The 19,921-nt window shown below is 44.3% G+C and overlaps 1 protein-coding gene across 2 annotated transcripts in view; it reads left to right on the top strand.

The window, feature by feature from the left end:
- Positions 1-19,921, top strand: part of LOC121293135 (protein mono-ADP-ribosyltransferase PARP12-like) — an 85,973-nt gene that overhangs the window by 48,333 nt on the left and 17,719 nt on the right. For both annotated transcript variants that reach the window (XM_041215864.1, XM_041215865.1), the window contains exons 6-8: positions 622-790; positions 6,064-6,166; positions 7,401-7,497. In XM_041215864.1, the coding sequence (XP_041071798.1) occupies positions 622-790; positions 6,064-6,166; positions 7,401-7,497 (369 nt within the window). The remainder of the gene's footprint in view (positions 1-621; positions 791-6,063; positions 6,167-7,400; positions 7,498-19,921) is intronic.

The following is a 19,921-nucleotide window of genomic DNA, read 5'->3' as shown; positions in this document are numbered from 1 at the left end:
TGTACAAAAAGGTATTCGTGGCAAAAAATTGTCTTCTGGAAAGGAATTATTGTTACAAAGTATTCTGATACATTCTGAAATGTTGGTTTTGGTTTAATTTTAATTCATAAAATGATGTAAAGAATATAAAGTATATAGAGAGAAAAGACTGGTCAGCTCAATTCTTTCCTAGCTCATGTACAATTTATCTATTATTGACTCCACCCCACAAATTGAACCTGAAAGTTCTAAATAAATGCTCCCAGAACTCTAAAAAGTAATTTAAGAATCCTTTAGGAAACTTAGCCATTTCTATAATTTAATCTCAGGCCTGCTGTCATCCACAAATATAATTTCCCTTACATCAGGAACACAAGAAAATATAAACATGGAAAATTTTATAATCACTATCTGTGTTTGTCCCTATGCCAAGCATTCCTGTCATAGATTCCTGGCTACACAACATCAAGCACTTTTGCCATACTCTGTCAAGAAAAATACATTCTAATTTCCAGTATAATAAATTTAAACCTGTGCCCGTCATTTCTGTGTTCAAATAGTGCACTTATATTTGTCTATGACTGCCAATTAAAGATCTGAATGTGTCTTTCTTCAAGTTCATTTTCCAAATTGTTTTAACAGCTCAGGATCTACTCCCATTAACTTTGAGACAATGATGTGTGAGTCTCACCAGGTGAGGCGTCTCTCTACTGCATCCTCAGTTACAAAACACCCACACTATATTCTGACTACTGAATGGCTCTGGTACTTGAAGGATATGTTTGGAAAATGGACTCAGTATGAAAATCAAGTAAGTTTCACATTCCTTTTCCTTCCTTGGATCTTGGTCAACAAAGAACAAACCCAGGAATTTTGTGTAATGAGTCATCAGCTTTAATCAGTGAAAGTTTTAAACTTGGGGCAGATTTTCAACTTGTTGCCCAGTCAGGATACTGGCAGTGCATCAAGATAAACATCTTCCGGCAACAAGGGAAGAAAACTGATGAGAGAGTGAATAAATACTGCCTTAAAATGTTTTTAAGAGCAATAGAGTTCTTTCTGGTGTCCTGGCCAATATTTATTCTTCAATTAACATCACAAAAACACATTTTCTGATCATAATCATTTTGCTGTTTGTGGGAGCTTGCTGTGTGCAACTTAGCTGCCACATTTCCTGCATTACAACAACGACTACATTTCAATAAGTACTTCATTAGCTGTAAAGCATTTTGAGACATCCTGTGATCATGAAAAGCATGATATAAATAAAAGCCTTTCTATCTTTAAGGCGATGTCTGATGCAACTTGAAGCCTTTTTAAGTTTGCTTTCAATAAATAAGTGCAAAAGGATAGATAACTTATGTTTCCTTCGTTCCGATTTCCATAATTTTTTTTAAAAAAGAATCGTTCTTCCAGTTATTAGCTGAAAGAATGACCTGACAAGAATTCATGTTTAAAAGCTTTTACGTTAACAAATGACTAAATAACCCTATTTTATTTTTGTAGGCAACTATTCTTTAACTATGGAAGTGACACTCCCCTTGTATACTTTATCACCCACCTCACTCCCGACGGAATTGCAGTCCTTTTAGCAAACAGTCCACAGTTACTCCCAGCTTCGGCTGGGTTCCTGTATCCCTGTTCACTGAGTAGTAACTTCAAGTGGCCAAAAACCAGCACTATCCTTATTTCCCGGGAGTTTCTTAAATCCACCATCAGCAGTAAAGCCTACCCTGATGTTTCTCATTCTCCCCGGCCATGTCAGGATGAATCTCCCAGAACCCTTAGATGGCTGCAAGATTTGCCTCTTCGACTAGAGACCGTCTCCTCCACCACCCGTATCTGGCTTTTTCTCTCTGCTGACCACCCAGAACCTCTGTTGTCTGTTTGTGATACTCACTGTAGGGAACCTTCCACATCCTTCAGCATCTTTTAATTATATGCATGCTCCCATTCCCTGCTTTACCTTCCATAATGCATGACCTCACTTCTTTTCGTTAAATTGCATCTGCCACTCTGTGAGCATTGCATTATCCTGTGTATATCCTCCTGAAGTCCTTTACAGTTCTTTTCACTTTTTTTTTGCAAATATCTACTTTGTTGCAATCAACAAATTTCAGTATTGTGCTTCTTGGGCTGGATTTTCCCATTGCATAGCAGGACCAAATCACTTTGAGCGCCCATTTTTACCAGCGCAGGAAATGTTTATATTGTAAATAATCTGTGATATAGATATGTAGCAAGCATGAAATCGATTCATAAACCAGTTACTTTACTATAGCACTGTGTGAGAAAATTTCTTGTCTATATGCATATATAACATACCACAGTGACCCACTCAGTGTTTAAGGCAGTGCAGTGTCCTGCAAACATGCACATTCGTTCATAGATGACTTTCCTTCAATCTACATGAAATCCTTATCCTCCTCAGGAACATCCTCAGCTGTTGCAATGCTCTCCCAATAGTTTGAAGAGGTCTACGGCTGGGGTGTATGCCCTCCAGTCTTTGCTGAGCCACCTGTGAAACTGTCCTGTTCAGAGTCTGCAGCTCTTCAATTACTCTGTGGACTTCAGCATTCTGACTGGCCCAGACTAAAGAGAGAGCTATGCACCTGTGGAAGGCATCACACTGTTCCTGCCTCCACTCTGGATGCTGCTGCATGTTGCTCTCCAAGAGGTTAGCCACTCTCTCATGAGTGGAGCTCACATGCTGGAATCCCTGAGACATGGATGTGCTGCTGTTCACCATGGACTCTTCCATTTGCAAAGCATGAGCTCTCAGTGCCTCAAGATTCTGCAAGATAGTGTCTCATCTGCTGCAGGTCCAAATACTAGGTTCCAAAGTTTGACTCCCGAGGCCCCACCTCACTGTCGAGTGGAGCATCTCACTGACTGCCTTCCTTCTTTCGAGGGGGACTGCCCATAGATGCCTCTATCTCTGACATCTCCTCCTGCACACTTGTGCTGTGCTCCTCACCCAGTGCCCCAGCACTAAAATTTTGCATGGACCCACTGAGGTGTAAGTATCTGCACTGGTGCCTGGTGAAGTAGTCTGGTGTGACGCTGCTTCCTCAGGCAAGTTTCCCTCCTCTTGGGAAAATCATTCAGAACATGTCAGACCTGACAGCACCTCTCAGGGAACTTCGACAAAATGATGCGGAATGGCACTGGGAATGAAGTCACCAGGAAGCTTTAACCGGTCTGAAGAGAACACTGACTCATACACCAGTGTTAAAGTGTTACGATGTCACTCAGCCGGCCAAGATCTCATTGGATGCTTCAAAGGCTGGCCTGGGAGCTGTCCTCTTGCAAAATGAAGCATCAGTGGCATATGCTTCAAAGGCAATGACTGAAACACAGCAGCGGTATGACCAAATGGAGAAGGTAATGCTAGCAATTGTGTTTAGCCTAGAACACTTCCATCAGTTTGTCTATAGCAAAGACATGGAGGTAGAGTCTGATCAAAAACCTTTAGAAGCTAAACTTAAAAAGCCACTGAACTGTGCACCGCCAAGAATCCAAAGATTACTAATGTGTCTTCAGAAGTACCAGGTCAGAGTTAAATACAAACCGGGCAAGGAAATGTACATCACAGACACTCTGTTACATGCATATCTACCCATTAGGAGGAAGAGGATAAAGAAACAGGCTGACAAAGAACTTACCTGTGGCTGTAACCAAACTGGATGAGTTCAGGGAAGTGACTAAGAATGACGCCACCCTGAGAAAACTGCAGTAGAATGTGTAAACTGGCTGGCCCACACATCAGAGCGGAGCCCCTTCTGCTGTACAAGAGAACTGGAACCTTCATGAGGACTTCATGTAGCAGAAGGAATACTTTTCAAGGGAGAAAAGATCTTAATTCCTGCAACACTGAGGAAAGAAATGCTCCAGCACATACATGAAAGACACCTCGGCACAGAAACATGCAGGAGAAGAGCTCGAGATGTAATGTATCGGCTTGGAATGGAACACAAATCAGGGAAATGGTGAATGCGTGTGCAGTGTGCCAAAAGTACAGTAAATTGCAACAAAAAGAACCACTTCAACCACACAATGTTCTGGAGAGGCCCTGGCAGAAAATTAGAGTGAACTTGTTCACATTTGACAACAGTGAGTACCTACCAGCAGTAGATTATTACTCAAAGCTTTTTGAGTCAGTGCTGCTGAGAAATGAAAGTAAGAGCATCACAGTAATAAATCATTTAAAATCAATTTTTGCTCGCCACAGTATACATAAAGTGCTTATCTCAGATAACGGTCCATAATTCTCAGGCACTGAGTTTCACAAATTTGCACAAGATTGCAAGTTTTGCCACACTATGTCCAGCCCCAAATATCCACAATCCAACAGAATGGTGGAACATACTGTGCACACTTTAAAACACCTGTTAAAGAAGGCAAAGGTGGATGGAAGAGACCCCTACCTGGCTCTGCTAGATTTCAGGAATACTCCATTAGAGAGCATTGGATCATCTCCAGCACAGCTGCTGATGGGGAGAAGATTAAGAACTAAGCTTCCAACTGCACCCCAACTGTTATTTCCACAGCCAGTGAGCTGCAGCGTGCAGGACCTGCTCAAACTGAGACAGCAGAATCAGAGACAGTACTTTGATAGAGGCGCCCAACCTCTGCCTGCCCTGAACATGGGAGAGACAGTGAGGATTCAGCATGAAGGGATCTGGAATCCTGTTGTTGTCACAGGAATCACAGGAGAACCAAGGTCTTACATAGTGTGGACTCCAAATGGACAGCTATACAGGAGAAACCGGAAATTCTTACAGAAAACAAATGAAACGCAACCCTGCTCTGAACCAGAAAGAGTAGCTGAAGATCAAAAACCAGAATGCACCAGTGAACCAGACACAGCCTGAGAGTCCTGAAAATTATTCAAAGGTGATAGTGACACAGAGCTGGAGAAGGCCCCTTGGCCTTCAAAATCACCTCGGTCACCATTCAGAATATCCAGTGGAAGAATTGTGAAAAAAACCGTAGATACAGAGATGAGTAAAGGACAAAACAGACTGATCAAAACAGAGTGAGAAAGAATAGATAAGAGACTTTGTGTACTTGAGTTGTATAAAAGATTTTTTTTTTATAAAAGAAATATCATGATAATAGCTCATTGTGGTTGTGGACTCCAGTAATAGATACTATACGGTACTCTATACTATATACGGGGTCACCTGACCTGGGGTTAAAGGTCAGATAGCACATGTTGGAGCCTGTCTTGATAGAGTTCAGACACTGCAGATATGTGTTCATGTTAGGAAAATGTGTTATCAATAAAGTTAGCTCAGCCACAATGTTGACGGCCTGTGTGCGTCTTTAAAAAAAACAAAAAACAATACAGTGGGATGTGATGTCGGGAAATCTCCTGACACCTGATTCCTACCTCCAAGATGAAAACTCAGCCCCTTATATCTGAGATCAAATCACCTATGTATAATTACTTCCCAAGGGGCAGTTCTGTGTCCGTCTTTGCTCTGAAATATGTTGCCTGGCAGGACATAGGCAGAAGCCTGTGCTGACAGAGCTCAGCCTTTTAAGATGTTGAGAACGTCAGGATTTTCAAAAATAAGTAAAGGACATTAGACCAACACACAGAAGCTTTCTTCATAGATCTCAATTCTAAGCTTTGCATTAAATTCTTCCATTTGTACTTTCACCAGAGATGTGTCTGATTGCTTCTTGAACCTATTTACACTATCTGCTTCCATGGCTGCTCCTACTAACTTGAGTTACTGCCAACTGCCATATGTGTAAAAAGGGTTCTGTCTGGCTTCCTTTCTTATTCTTATCACCTTATGGTTTAACTTGCATCCACAGATATTTAAATCCTTTAACACTGTGTACAATTATCTCAAATCATCCTCGTTAATTCCCTCTTATATTTGAAATCATCATCCAATAAAAACACTTGGCTTCCTCCACCTTCTTTCATACCTTAAATTTTAGATACCAGAGTTGCCCAAGTTTACTCACTTCTCTACCCTTTCAAGGGCAAAAACATGAATTGATGTGCTGGTGAGCTTTGCTTTGTACGAGCAGAAAGTCTAATTATCAAGTTGGCATATTTGACAGGACCGAGTGCATATTACATCCACAGACCTGGAGAATGTCTATTTGACCAATGACAGCACTGAGGTGAATATTGGACAATTCAATGCAACATTAAGCTTTAAAGGTACAGTCAGTTATGTAACATTGTCATTTGTGTTTTTTTTTCAAATATTATGTGAAACAATTTGTACATTATAATTCATGGTGTCTGTAGAGGAGTAAATTGGGACACTTTTAGAGTTCTGCATATTCAGGTATGCAATGAAGGGAATTATAACACCTCAAGAATGGGGGTGGAGTGACATAGTAACAGGAATAGGCCATGCAACTGCATGAGCCTGTTCAGACATTCAGTGAGATGATAGCTGATCTGAAACCTAACTACATGGATAATCCTTGAGAACCTGTTTTTTAATTTAGCCCCTAGTTTCTGCCACTCTCCAAACAGAACACCTTGCCTACTCTTCCTTATGTCGTTGGTTGATTGCTTGTTTTCCATTGTCTGAATTTTCAGTCATATCCATATCTTACTCAAAAGAATCAACAGATTTTTCAATGATTTTATTTTCAGATTTTAAAAGGAAAATAAAGAAATGGTAATGTTTGTTCTCCTGGGCATCCATAGATAAGACAAGTCACCTAAAGGAATTCAGAAAATATAGAAAGAGGAACATGTGTTTGTTTGGTCATCACTCTAGTGTAATCCAAATTAAGGCACAGTATGATAAATGGGTCTTTAATTCTCTTCAGTGTTTGATGACCTGAGGATTATTTGATATTTATTTGGTATTTGCCCGTGGTGGAAACAGAATTCCTTGCTTCAATTGTCATATTTCCTAAAGATATTGTGAGAAGGGCATGATGGGTGAAACCAACGAGTACAGTTGTGTTAGGCTGTCAGTTGTGGAGAAGAGAAGTCAGTGTCTTATGTGTAGGCCTCTTTCCATTCCAACCCCAAATGTACTCAATTAAACAAGTACCCCCTAACCTGAAAGAAACCCACTTACTCATTTTACTGTCGTCTCCTCAAGAATGATCTCCGGTTCCCTAAGGTAAAACAGCAGTTCTTGCACCTTACTCCAGTTGCTATCTTCAACAAGCTTCCATCAAAACTAATTGTTCAAGCTTAGTGCAGCAGTAGTACTTTAAGAAGTACTGCACCTCACAGAATCCCCATCCATAGGTGCTGCAAAAATATACAATGTAGGTATGGTGGGATAAAGATAGAGTAGAAGTGCCCAGAAATCTAGAAACAAACATTTTGCAACTTATTTTGGACTCTGTTTCAAAGTTAGATCTTGATTTTTTTTTTGTTTCCCACTTTGCTACATTTAAAATAATATTGTTTTCCTTCTCAGAAATGATTCAAAAAGACACATTTTCCGGAAGTACAAGCAAACTTCGGAGAAGGCCGAGATTTATCAGTAAACAAGATGTGGAGAGAAAAGTAAAGAGGTAAATGAAAACACAATTAACTCCTAAGATTAGGAAGAGTTCTTCATAGTTTATACTTTGGCCAATTCAGCTTCTGTTGTCTTGGGACGTTTTAGTGTTTACTAAAGTGAGTAATTGTAGTACTGCTGAATGAAATGCTGTCTAGCTCAGGCAATGGCGTCAGCATCAAGCACCCCATGATAGGTATTGGAAGCAGAGTTAAAGCTAACCTAAAGTTTCTTGTACACTCTCCCAGCAACGTGCCCTTATCTCAAATTTCCCAGCATTTCCTATGATCCATCCCTGTTTGTCCAGGAACACACCAACATAGCCAAAGCCCTTGTACATCAATCCTTCCCAAAATTTTCCTGGTGTGATCTCACTTTAATGACTCAGGCTTATGTGACCCCAGAGTAAAACTTTGGGGTTACAAGAGTTGTTGAGCAAGGGGAGGGGAGGCTTCAGCTGTTGAATGGGGAAGGGAAGGGCTTTAGCTCTTAACCTGGGATAATGGGGAACAGGATTTGAGCATGGGGTAGGTTAATGATAAGGCGAGTAATAGTATTCTGAATTTTAAATTCAAAGGATTTTATATTATAAATGCAATAAATTTATATTATAAATGTATTAAGAACATCGTTATGAATTTACTAAGATCCTGATCATTACTGCCATAGGATTCTGATTAATGGAATAGGATCCATATTATTGAAGTAACTGGTCATTGATTAAAGAAGAAGTTTTTATATTCATTCATGGTATGTTGGCATTGCTGGCTAGGCTAGCATTTATTGTCCACCCCTAATTACCCTTGAGAAGGTGGTGATGAACTGCCATCTTGAATCACTGCAGTCCGTGTCGTGTAGGTACACCCACAGTGCTGTTAGGGAGGGAGTTTCAAGATATTGACCCAGCGACAGTGAAGGAATGGTGATATAGTTCCAAGACAGAATTGTAAGTGGCTTGCAGGTATTCTCATGTGTCTGCTGCCCTTGTCCTTCTAGATGGTAGTAGTCGTGAGTTTAAATGGTGATGTCTAAGGAGGCTTGGTGAGTTCCTGCAGTGCATCTTGTAGATGGTACACACTGCTGCCACTGTGCATTGGTGGTGGAGGGAGTGAATGTTTGTAGATGGGGCTCCCAGCAGTAGGCTGCTTTGTCCTTGATGGTGTCAAGCTTCTTGAAAGCTGTTGGAGCTGCACTCATCCAGGCATGTGAAGAATATTACATCACACTCCTGACTTGTGCCTTGTAGATGGTGGACAGGCTTTGGGGAGTCAGGAGACAAGTTACTCACTGCTGGATTGCTAGCCTCTCACCTGCTCTTGTAGCCATAGTGTTTATGTGGCTGGTCCAGTTCAGTTTCTGGTCAATGGTAACCCCCAGGATATTGACTGTGGGGGATTCAGTGATGATAGTGCCATTGAATGTCAAGGGGTGATGGTTAGATTCTCTCCTGTTGGAGATGGTCATTGCCTGGCACTTGTGGTATGAATGTTACTTGCCTCTTGTCAGCCTAAGCTTGCATATCATCCAGCTCTTGATGCATTGGACATGGACTACTTCAGTATCTGAGTAGTGAATGATGCTGAACATTGTGCAAAAATCAGCAAACAACCCCACTTCTGACCTTATGATGGAAGGAAGGTCATTGATGACGCAGCTGAAGATGGTTGGGCCAAGCACACTGCCCTGAAGAATTCCTGTCCTGGAGCTGAGATGACTGACCTTCAACAACCACAACCATCTTCCTTTGTGCTATAGGTATGACTCCAACCAGTGGAGTGTTTTCCCCCTGATTCCCATTGACTCTAGTTTTGCTAGGACTCCTTGATGCCACATTCGGTCAAATGCTGCCTTGATGTCAATGGCAGTCACTCTCAGTGCACCTCTGGAGTTCAGCTCTTTCGTCCATGTTTGAACCAAAGTTGTAATGAGGTCAGGGAGCTGAGTGGCCCTGGCGGAACCAAACTGAGCGTCAGTGAGCAGATTATTGCTGAACAAGTGCTGCTTGATAGCACTGTTGATGACCCCTTCCATCACTTTGCTGATGATCAAGAGTAGACTGATGGAGCAGTAATTGGCCGGATAGGATTTGTCCTGCTTTTTGTGTACAAAACATACCTGGGCAATTTTCTGTGTAGATGCCAGTGTTGTAGCTGTACTGGAACAACTTGCTTAGGAGCACAGCAAGTTCTGGAGCACAAGTCTTCAGTATTATTGTTGGAATATTGTCAGGGCCCACAGCATTTGCAGTATCCAGTGCCTTGAGCTATTTCTTGATATCACGTGGAGTGAATTAAATTGGCTGAAGACTGGCATCTGTGATGCTAGGGATCTCCGGAGGAGGCTGAGATGGATCATCCACTTGGAACCTTTGGCTGAAGGTTGCTGCAAATGCTTCAGCCTTATCTTTTGCATTGATGTGCTGGCCTCCTTCATCATTGTGGATGAGGATATTTGTGGAGCCTCCATCTCCAGTGAGTTTGTCCACCAACATTCACGACTGGATGTGACAGGACTGCAGTGCTTAGACTTGATCTGTTGGTTGTGGATTCGTTTGACTCTGTCTATCACCTGCTGCTTATGCTGTCTGGCACACAAGTAGTCCTATGTTATAGCTTCGCCAGATTGACATCTCATTTTTAGGTGTGCCTAGCGCTGCTCCTGGCATGCCCTCCTGCACTCTTCATTGAACCAGGGTTGATCCCCTGGCTTGGTGGTAATGGTAGAATGGGGGATATGCTGGGCATAAGGTTACAGATTGTGATTGAGTACAATCCTGCTGCTGCTCATGGACCACAGTGCCTCATGGTTGCCCAACCTTGAGTTGCTAGATTTGTTCGAAAGCTATTCAGTTTAGCATGGTGGTAGTGTCACACAACACGATGGAGGGTTTCCTCATTATAAAGATGGCACTTCGCTTCCACAATGACTGTTCGGTGGTTACTCTTACTGATGTGTCATGAACAGGTTCATCTGCGGCAGGCAGGTTGGTGAGGATGAGGTCAAGTATGTTTTTCCCTCTTGTTGGTTCCCTCACCAACTGCCGCAGACCCAGTGTAGCAGCTATGTCCTTTAGGATTAGAACCTAACATAAGAACATAAGAACTAGGAGCAGGAGTTGGCAATTCAGCCGCTCGAGCCTGCCCCGCCATTCATTATGATCATGGCTGAGCTCATTTCGGCCTCAACTCCAATTTCCTGTCCTCTCCTCATAACCTTTCAACCCATTACTAATTAAAAATCTGTCTATCTCCTCCTTAAATTTATTCAGCATCCTGGCATCCACTGCACTCTGAGGTAGTGAATTCCACAAATTCACGACCCTTTGAGAAAAGTAATTCCTCCGTATCTCTGACTTAAATCTACCACCCCTTAGCCTAAAACTATGGCCTCTCATTCTAGAATGCCCCACAAGGGGAAACATCCACTCCATGTCTACTTTGTCTATCCCCTTTAGTATCTTATATACCTCAATTAGATCTCCTTTCATCCTTCTAAACTCTAGCGAGTATAGGGCTAAACTGCTCAATCTCTCCTCATAAGACAAGCCCCGCATCTCTGGAATCAATCTAGTGAACCTCCTCTGAACCACCTCCAATGCAACTACATCCTTCCTCAAGTAAGGGGACCGAAACTGTGCACAGTACTCCAGGTGCGGTCTCACCAATGCCTTGTACAATGGTAACAACACTTCCCTATTTTTATACTTGATTCCTTTAGCAATAAATGCCAAAAGTCCATTTGCCTTCCTTATTACCTGCTGTACCTGCACACCAGCTTTCAGTGATTCATGCACGAGGACAACCAGATCCCTCTGCACTGAAGCATTCTGAAGTTTCTCTCCATTTAAATAATAAGTCGCCTTCTTATTCTTCTGACCAAAATGGATAACCTCACACTTATCCACGTTAAACTTCATCTGCCAAATTTTGGCCCATTCACCTAACCTGTCCATATCCATTTGTAAATTTCTTATTTCTTCATTGCAACCTACTTTCCCACCTATTTTGGTGTCATCCGCAAATTTAGCTATAGTAACTTCTATCCCTGAATCCAATTCATTAATATAGATTGTAAACAGTTGGGGCCCAAGGACCAAACCCTGTGGCACCCCACTAGTTACAGCTTGCCATCCAGAGCCAATCCTCTATCCAAGCTAATATATTACCCCTAACTCCGTGTGATCTTATCTTGTGTATCAATCTTTGTGTGGCACCTTATCAAAGGCCTTCTGGAAGTCCAGATATACTACATCTACAGGATCCCCATTATCCACTTTGCTTGTCACATCTTCAAAGAACTCTAGCAAATTAGTCAAACATGATTTACTCTTCATAAAACCATGCTGACTCTGATGGATTGCATTTTGACTTTTCAAATGCCCCATTACTACTTCCTTAATAATGGATTCAGCCAGCTCGAACTGTAGTGGTGCTACCAAGCCACTTTTGGTGGATGGATATTGAAGTCCCCCACTCAATGTACATTCTCCACCTGATGCCATGAGACTTCATGGAGTCTGGAGTTAATGTTGAGGACTTTCAGGGCAACTCCCTCCCGACTGTATACCACTGTGTCGCCATCTCTGATGGGTCTGATGGGACAAGACATACCCAGGGATAGTCATGGTGGTGGGTGTATGTTTTTCCCTCACCACCTACCACAGACCCGGTTTAGCAGCTATGTGCTTTAGGATCACCACTTTTGGTGATGGACATTGAAGACCCCCACCCAGATTACATTCTACAGCCTTGCCACCCTCAGTGCTTCCTCCAAGTGGTGTTTAATATAGACGAGTACTGATTCATCAGCTGAAGTTGGGGGGTGGGTTTTGGGTTCGAGCAGTACATGCTAATTAGTGGGAGGTTTCCCTGCCCTTCTTTGATCTGATACCATGAGACTTCATAGGGTCTGGAGTCGATGTTCTGGAACCTCAGGGCAACTCCCTCCTGACTGTGGGCGGGACATACCCAGGGATGGTGATGGTGGAGTCTGGGACATTATCTGTAAGGTATGATTCCGTGATTATGACTATGTCAGGCTGTTGCTTGACCAGTCTGTGAGACAGCTCTCCCAATTTTGGCACTAGCCCCCTGGTGTTAGTAAGGGGGACTTGGCAGGTTCGACAGGGCTGAGTTTGCTGTTGTCGTTTCCGGTGTCTAGGTCAACGCCGAGTCGTCCATCCAATTCCATTGATTTTAGACTTTTTAGCGGTTTTTGATGCAGCTGATTGGCTTGCTAGACCATTTCACAGAGCATTTCAAAGTCAACCACATGGCTGTGGGTCTGGAGTTACATGTAGGCCAGACCAGTTATGGTCTTCCCTAAAGGATGTTAGTGAACCAGATGTGTTTTTACAACAATCCGCTTTGGTTTCATGGTCATCATGAGACTTTTACTTCCAGGGCCAGGATTTTACACTTGGCATGCGGGGTCAGGCCCGGCACACTGGAAATGATGTGCGATGACGTTGGGCGTGCGTCTCGCGATGTTTTGTTCGGCAGGCGCGCACCAGAGTTGGCTGCGTGCCCGCCAATAATTGATAGGCCTATTAAGGCCATTAAACAGGTAATTAACATGAATGTTACGCTGCCCATCCGACCTAACGGCTGGCGGGCAGGCGAACAGGCCAAGCCACCTTTACATTTTTTAGGAAATCTCATCCACAATCGGGATGAGGTTTCCTAAAGCTTTTAAGAATGAAATAAAAACTTTATCCGAGAAATAAAAACATGTCTCATCTCAAGCGACACAGCCGCATGAGCGGGCATGTTTCATTAAATTTTTATTGCATTTATTTATTTTTTTTAAGAAAGCACTTCAATCTCTCTGAGGAAGCCCTCAGGGAGATTGAAGCACTCTTTCGTGTATATGCGCAAAAGGGCGCTGGCCCCGACTCTCCCTCCTCCTTTCGCGTAAAATGGCGGTGTGGAGCCAATCGCAGGTGGCGGTCGGCTCCGCGATCGCTCCGGCTGAGCCGGCCCAACGCGGGAAAAATTCAAGCCCAGATTTTTATTGAATTCAAATTTTACCCTCTGCCATGGTGGGATTTGAACCCGGGCCCCCAGAGCATTACCCTAGGTCTTTGGATTACTGGTTCAGTGACAGTACCAAATACTGAAAAAGTGTATGGATTATTAATATATTTGGATTCTGATCATTAATGTAATAGTATCTCGATTATTAATCTTATGATCATGACTATTGATGCAACTGGCAAATGACTTTAATGTAATCGGATCCTGATTATTGATGCAATAGGACTTTGATTATTAATTGAAATCATTCTGATTATTAATGTATTAGTGCCCTGATTATTGATGGAATAATTTCATGATTATTGATGCAATAGGCAGCTGATTATTAATGCACAAAGATCCTGATTGTTGATGCAATAAGAACCAGCCTATTCATGTAACAGTATCCTGATTATTGCTGAAAAAGGAGATACGTTGTCCAAGCTTTTTGTCTTGCTCTCACAAAGACAGGTCACAAGATTACCAACAGTAAAGGGGACCAAAGTTTATACTGCATGAGAGGAGAGTGCTGACTGGTTGGCAAGTGGACTCTGATTGGTAGAGGCATTGCCATGGAGAATGCAGTAGGGAACAGTTAACTGCCAAGCTTTTGTTCAATTTCAAATCAGGCGGGTATGTGACTTCTAGCATGTGTAAGTAATCCATGCTGCAAGCCCAACTGATAATCTTACATTGGTTTTCAGTGTAATTCTTAGCACAATCAGGGTTGTTTAGCAAGTGTTGTCCAATCACAGAATCACATATAATGTTGGACACTATATTTTGAGTTTTGCAAGCATGGATTGGTTATATACAGTCAATACTTTGCCTATTGTGAACAGCTGAAGGTATGTGCTGTGTGTGCTACATATATTCACACACAGGACCCTGCCCTTTGCAGACGGAAGGAGCATGCTCATGCATTGCACCTTTGTCAGCTGAAAAAAAGATTGGGGAGACAGCCATTCCCTAATTCATTCCTCATGGCAAAACCTTGACCAATCAGAACAAACGCTTGCCAGTCACCTTTTCCCTGCTGAATTCTCCACGGTAACACCACTACCAGTCAGAGTTCACTTGCCAACTAATCAGCACTCTCTTCTCATGCAGTATAAATTATTGTTCATTTTACTGTTCGTAATCTTGTGATCTATCCTGATGAATGTAAGATAAAAAGCTCAGACAGCATGTTTCTTTTTTCAGCAATATTCGAGTTCTGTACTAGCAAATGGCTATTAGTATTCTAATTATTAATGCAATAGTATGCTGAATCTTAAAGTAATAGGATTCAGATTATTAATGTATTAGGACTCTGAGCATTGCTATAATTAGATCCTCATTATTGATGCAATAGGACTCTGATTATTAATGTAATAGAATTATGATTATTAATGCATTATGATCCTGATTATTGATGCAAGATGATCCTCATTATTGAAGAAATAGATATCCTACAAAAATAAAGAACAGCCACCTTTTTACAGTTTTTTTTGCAGCAGTAATCAGGCCTTGGAGAGCAATTCGTTAGGCCGTGCCCACTAACAAAAAAACTGTAAGGATTTAAAGGGGACTCACAGCTATCAGAAATCAGTCCAAACTCCATGGCAGCCATTGCTGCCTTGGATTTTGGGACCCCAAAATCTTGTCTCACAACTGCTCTGGGGTCACGATCTACAGTTTGGGAAGCCCTGTTGCCTCATATGTGCCCTTTTTCCTGCAACTCCATGTTTGAGTTCCTCTAGTCAGAGAGTTCCTGCCATAGCACCACAATGGCCTTAATCAAAGTCACAAATTATAGACTCTGTAGCAGTGAATGTAGTACTGTATATCTTGACCTCTTTATAGCCTTTGGCATTCTTGACTTTACCATTCTCCTCTGGCATTTCTTCCCTTCATTGTTTAACACAGTGTGACTTCCCTTGCCTGGTTCCACTCTTATCAGATCGTGACAGAGCATGTCTAGAAATGTCTTCTTGTACCGTCCCTGTACTGTTACTTGCAGGATATCCCGTGGATCTATCATTGCCCTGTCCTCTTTCTCATGCAGGTACAGCCTCTTGATGGCATTATCTACAGACATAGAGTTAGTTTCCACATGTAAGAAAGACAAACTTGCAAATTTGTAGCATCTTATGCAATTTCAGTGTATGCCAAAGCATTTTACAAACAATGTATGTCAATGGCACTCAACTCAGCCTCTTTACCACATCTCTTGACTTCAATGCCTCTGTGCTATCAGATTTCTGGGCCACTTTCCAGTATTGGTTGAGCTGCAGTTTTCTTAGTTGAATATTGGGAATACCAAAGCTATTGGGCGGAATCATCTCAGATTTGCACTAAGTGCGGTAGGTGACGGGTAAAAGGAGGTCTTACTTGCTGGCTGCAAAGCCAGCTTTTCACACTATATCGACCCCATCCCAGCATACCCTGCTTCATTAATAAAGCATTCCAGGGAAACACGCCAGGTCATTGGCGGGCTGACCTCTGATTCACCTGCCCCACTGTCACCTCAGGCCTTCAGTAAACCAGACGCCATACTTAAAGGCCATCCCTGCACATAGCTATCACTCTTCATGGGACGGGAAGCTGCTGGCCACTGATGGCTGCCAAAGGGAGGAAACATGCTGTCCCCAGATTTAGTGATGCCTCCCCCGAACACCCACTGGACGCAGTGGAGACCTGCCGCTATGTCCTCTATCCCCAATCTGAGCGAAGACCAGCAAGTAAGGTCACCAGCCCAGCATGGAAGGTGGTGGCAGTGGTGGTCAGTGCCAATGCCCTGCTAAAGAGGACAGCCATCCAGTGCAGGAAGAGGATGAATGTTCTTATCTGCTCTGCCAGGGTAAGTCACCCTTCTCATCAGTCTCAACTGTCTCACTCACAAACCCATCACACTTCCATAGGGTTCTCACACCTCAAGGGACAACACCACTAACTGTCACACACACCCTCACATCTCCATCAGGCCATGGAGCTTGCGTCCTCATCCCGCCCATGGCTCCACTCACCACACAAACATTCCATGCAGAGCCATGTGTCCTGCTCACACTCTCTCCATCTGTTTTCATGCAGGAGAAGCTGGCTCACAGCAGCAGGGAGAGGTCCCAGAATGGGGGTGGAGTGGCCCACATTAGGCCTCTCACTCACTTTGAGGAGCGTGTCATTGCGCTGACTGGTGAGGACATTTATCGTGCCTGCAGGATGGCGAGGTCGGTGGCGAACACCCACATGAGGATTCTGCACCACATCATCCCCCTCTCAATGCAAATGTGAATGTTCTCTCTCCTGCTTTTGACTGTGCTGCATGCACTAATTATCTCTACTTTGGTTCACAGGGAGTTCCGACAAGTGACCGACGCCCTCAGGCAGCCAGTCCCTCAACTCCGTCCAGGTCCTCACCTCCAGCCAAGAGGACACCCCCTCCACTAAAAAGCTGGAAATAAACAGCCTGGAAGACCCATCACAGCATTTACATACACCCTCCACTAGCTCAGAGACCTAGATCTAGAACAGGCTCGAGTTCACAATCTCGTTGTCATCGCACGGTTACTGCTCTGCAGCAGGAGGAGGCAGGTTCAGTCAAGCTCCCTGGCACTTGGAGGACTGCTGAGAAAAAGGCATCTGTGAGGTCTGAGTCAGATGACGAGCCTCTGGATTCTGCCTTTCAGCTCATCGTGGAGAGTCAGCGGAAGGCAGTGGAAAATCATGCAGAACTGTTGGAAGCCTTCAACAGAGTGTCACTCGAGTTGGAGGAGTGCGCCCATCTGCTCTCTGATGAAGTGATGCCCACATGTGCGTGTATGGTGGTCTCCATGCCAAGGATGGCGAACGCCATGGAGACCCTAGTCCAGCAGAACGCAGAGACGCGCGCTGAACTGCACTCCATCGTAGTAGCCATGGATGAGTTCCTGCAGTAGCAATACGAGAGGGAAACGGGGCACGCTGATGTGCTTCCAGGTGCTTTTTCCCCTCAAGGGCCCTTGGACACCCAAAGGGCAGGGGAGCTGCAGCTGGACACCCCTGAGTCACCAGTTAGGAATCTCAAAGGCCGTCCTCTCCCTCTGAGTCCCAATTGTCTGTGACCCCCCTCAACATCATCCTCTGTCACTTCAGAAGGAGCAGCTGGCCTACAGGAGGACAGCCAAAGCAAGTGGGGGCCCTCAAGACCTCAGTCCTCCAGTGGACCCACACCAAAGTCATCAGAGGCAACAGGGCCAATCATGGCACAGGCTGTCTCCATCCCTCCTGCAGATGTCAGGGCAGCACCTAGAAGAAGTGGTTGACCTAGAAAAGTTAAGAATTTCTGATCATAAGTGGTTGAATGGATGAACACATTTTGTCACTTTATAATCTGAAAACATACTCACTTTCATTGAGTAACATGTAATGGTGTCTTTCAGCTTCATTTACAGGCTCCACAAGTCCTCCCCCTGCATCCCTCCCACTAGCAGTTCAGTTGCACTCAGCCGAATTATGATCCTGGAGGGAGAAGTGTGTGCGTGGCAGGGCCTTTCGGAGCCTCATGCAACCAATCTCCCACACAAGTATGGACTGTCCTCAATCACACTCATCTCGATGTCCTGAGCATTTTCAGTGCTGCCTGCTGAGGTTCTCTTTCAGTTGTCCATTTGAGCTGACCTGCATCTCCACCCACCCACTGACTGCACTCCCATGCAGCACCTTGTCCATCCAACAGAAGGCTGCTCTTACTTGTGATTTGAAAGAAATGGTAGTCATCACATTTCTGCTCAGCTCCCCCATCCTTTCCCCTCCCCCAGTCACCCAGGTCTTTTCCCCTATCACTGTTGACCCTTCTGGCATCTCCTTCCACATTCCCACTATCAGCTACTAGCCAGAACCCTTTTCTTTCCAGGATATCCAGGTGAAGGTACACATTCCCTCCCTCCCTGAGGATCCCACCCCCATCCACATTGACCTCCCCCACCTCCTCCTTCCTACCTCCAGGGTCCATGTCTGCCTCTGAGCCCCCACCAACCACCCTCATCAATGCTTCTACCACTACCATCGCACCCTGACGCTCCCACCCTTCCACCTCACTCTACCGCCTTTTAAACTCACCATTCCCTCCTACCACACCCAACCTCAATTTGCTTCCGAGGAGGCATTGACTCAACAGACCCCTCCCTTGCACAACCCCTACTTACTGCCTCCTCCACCTTTACTGCCTCCTCCACCCTTACTGCCCCCTCCAAACCCATTCCTCCCCTCCGAACACCTTCCTCCCTGCCATGCTCCTTCCTCCCCTCCAAACTCCCTCCTCCATTCTGATCTCCTTCTTCCCCTTCGAACTCCTTACTTCTCTCCAAATCCCTTCCCCCCCACTCCCCCCAAACTCCTTCCAACCTGACTCCTTCGCCCCTCCGAACTCCTTCCCTTACATGTCCTCCCCTTTATACCTACCTCCGTAGTTGCCGCATTCCCCCCCCATTACATCCTCCTCCCCATACTGACTCCCCCCCCCAACCTCACTGCCCTGACACCTTCATTGTTGCTCCAACCTCACCCCTCAGATACCTTCCGTCTTCCTTTCCAACCTCACTGCCCCCTAACACCTTTGTTTCCAAACCTCCCCAACCTCATTCCCCCCGACAACTTCATTTCTTCCCTCCCAACCTCACAACCAACTCCCCACCCCCACCACAGTACGCCATCCTCTCCCACTCTCCCACTCACAGCTGGGCCTTCCTCTCCCCCTGAACTTGACAATGATCTGTAGCAGACCATAGCCAAGATGACTGGAAGCAGACCTGAGACATCAATGGAGACCTCCCACCTTCCGTGAGCTGCTTCGTGGTGCGGCCATGTCTGTGAGAATCCACCCAGCATGTGTCGTACATGTTCCTCCAGGGTCCGGTAGCTGTAGGCTCCAGCATTTTCTGCTCCTTAGATGTCTGTAATTGAGCAAGGCCCTAATTGTAAGTCCCGACTTCTGCACACCACACTTCTCCAGACAGGTTCTGGGTTGGCATGCATTCCCACCAATGTGGGCAGTAAATTTGATGTACGGGGTTGATTCCGATGGGCAGGCAACATGATGAGATGCAAATGCATTGAAGTTAGGTTCCCGACCTTGGATGAGTTAAAGACTGCCCTCCAGTGACGGATGGAGCAGATGATCGCAAACTGGTTTCACAACGGTATAAAACCGATTTTTGGTCTCACCATATTGTCTGCTCATGCCTGCCATGACTCCCGATGCCAATGGGGTGGAAAATTCTGGACATTGTCTTTGTCACTATAAACTTTGTAACTAATTCAGTCCTCCTCCCCAGCCACTATATCAAACAGAACCAGAGTGTTTGCCATCTCAATGTCCTATTCGACCCTGAGATGAGATTCCGATGCTCTATAATCTCTATCACAAAGACTGCCTATCTTTACCCTGTTGCATCTTAACTTTTG

The sequence above is a fragment of the Carcharodon carcharias genome, chromosome 21 (genome assembly GCF_017639515.1).
Source record: "Carcharodon carcharias isolate sCarCar2 chromosome 21, sCarCar2.pri, whole genome shotgun sequence".
Lineage (NCBI taxonomy): Eukaryota > Metazoa > Chordata > Chondrichthyes > Lamniformes > Lamnidae > Carcharodon > Carcharodon carcharias.
Note: the sequence above shows the minus strand (reverse complement) of the source record. Positions and strands in the feature narration are given on the sequence as shown.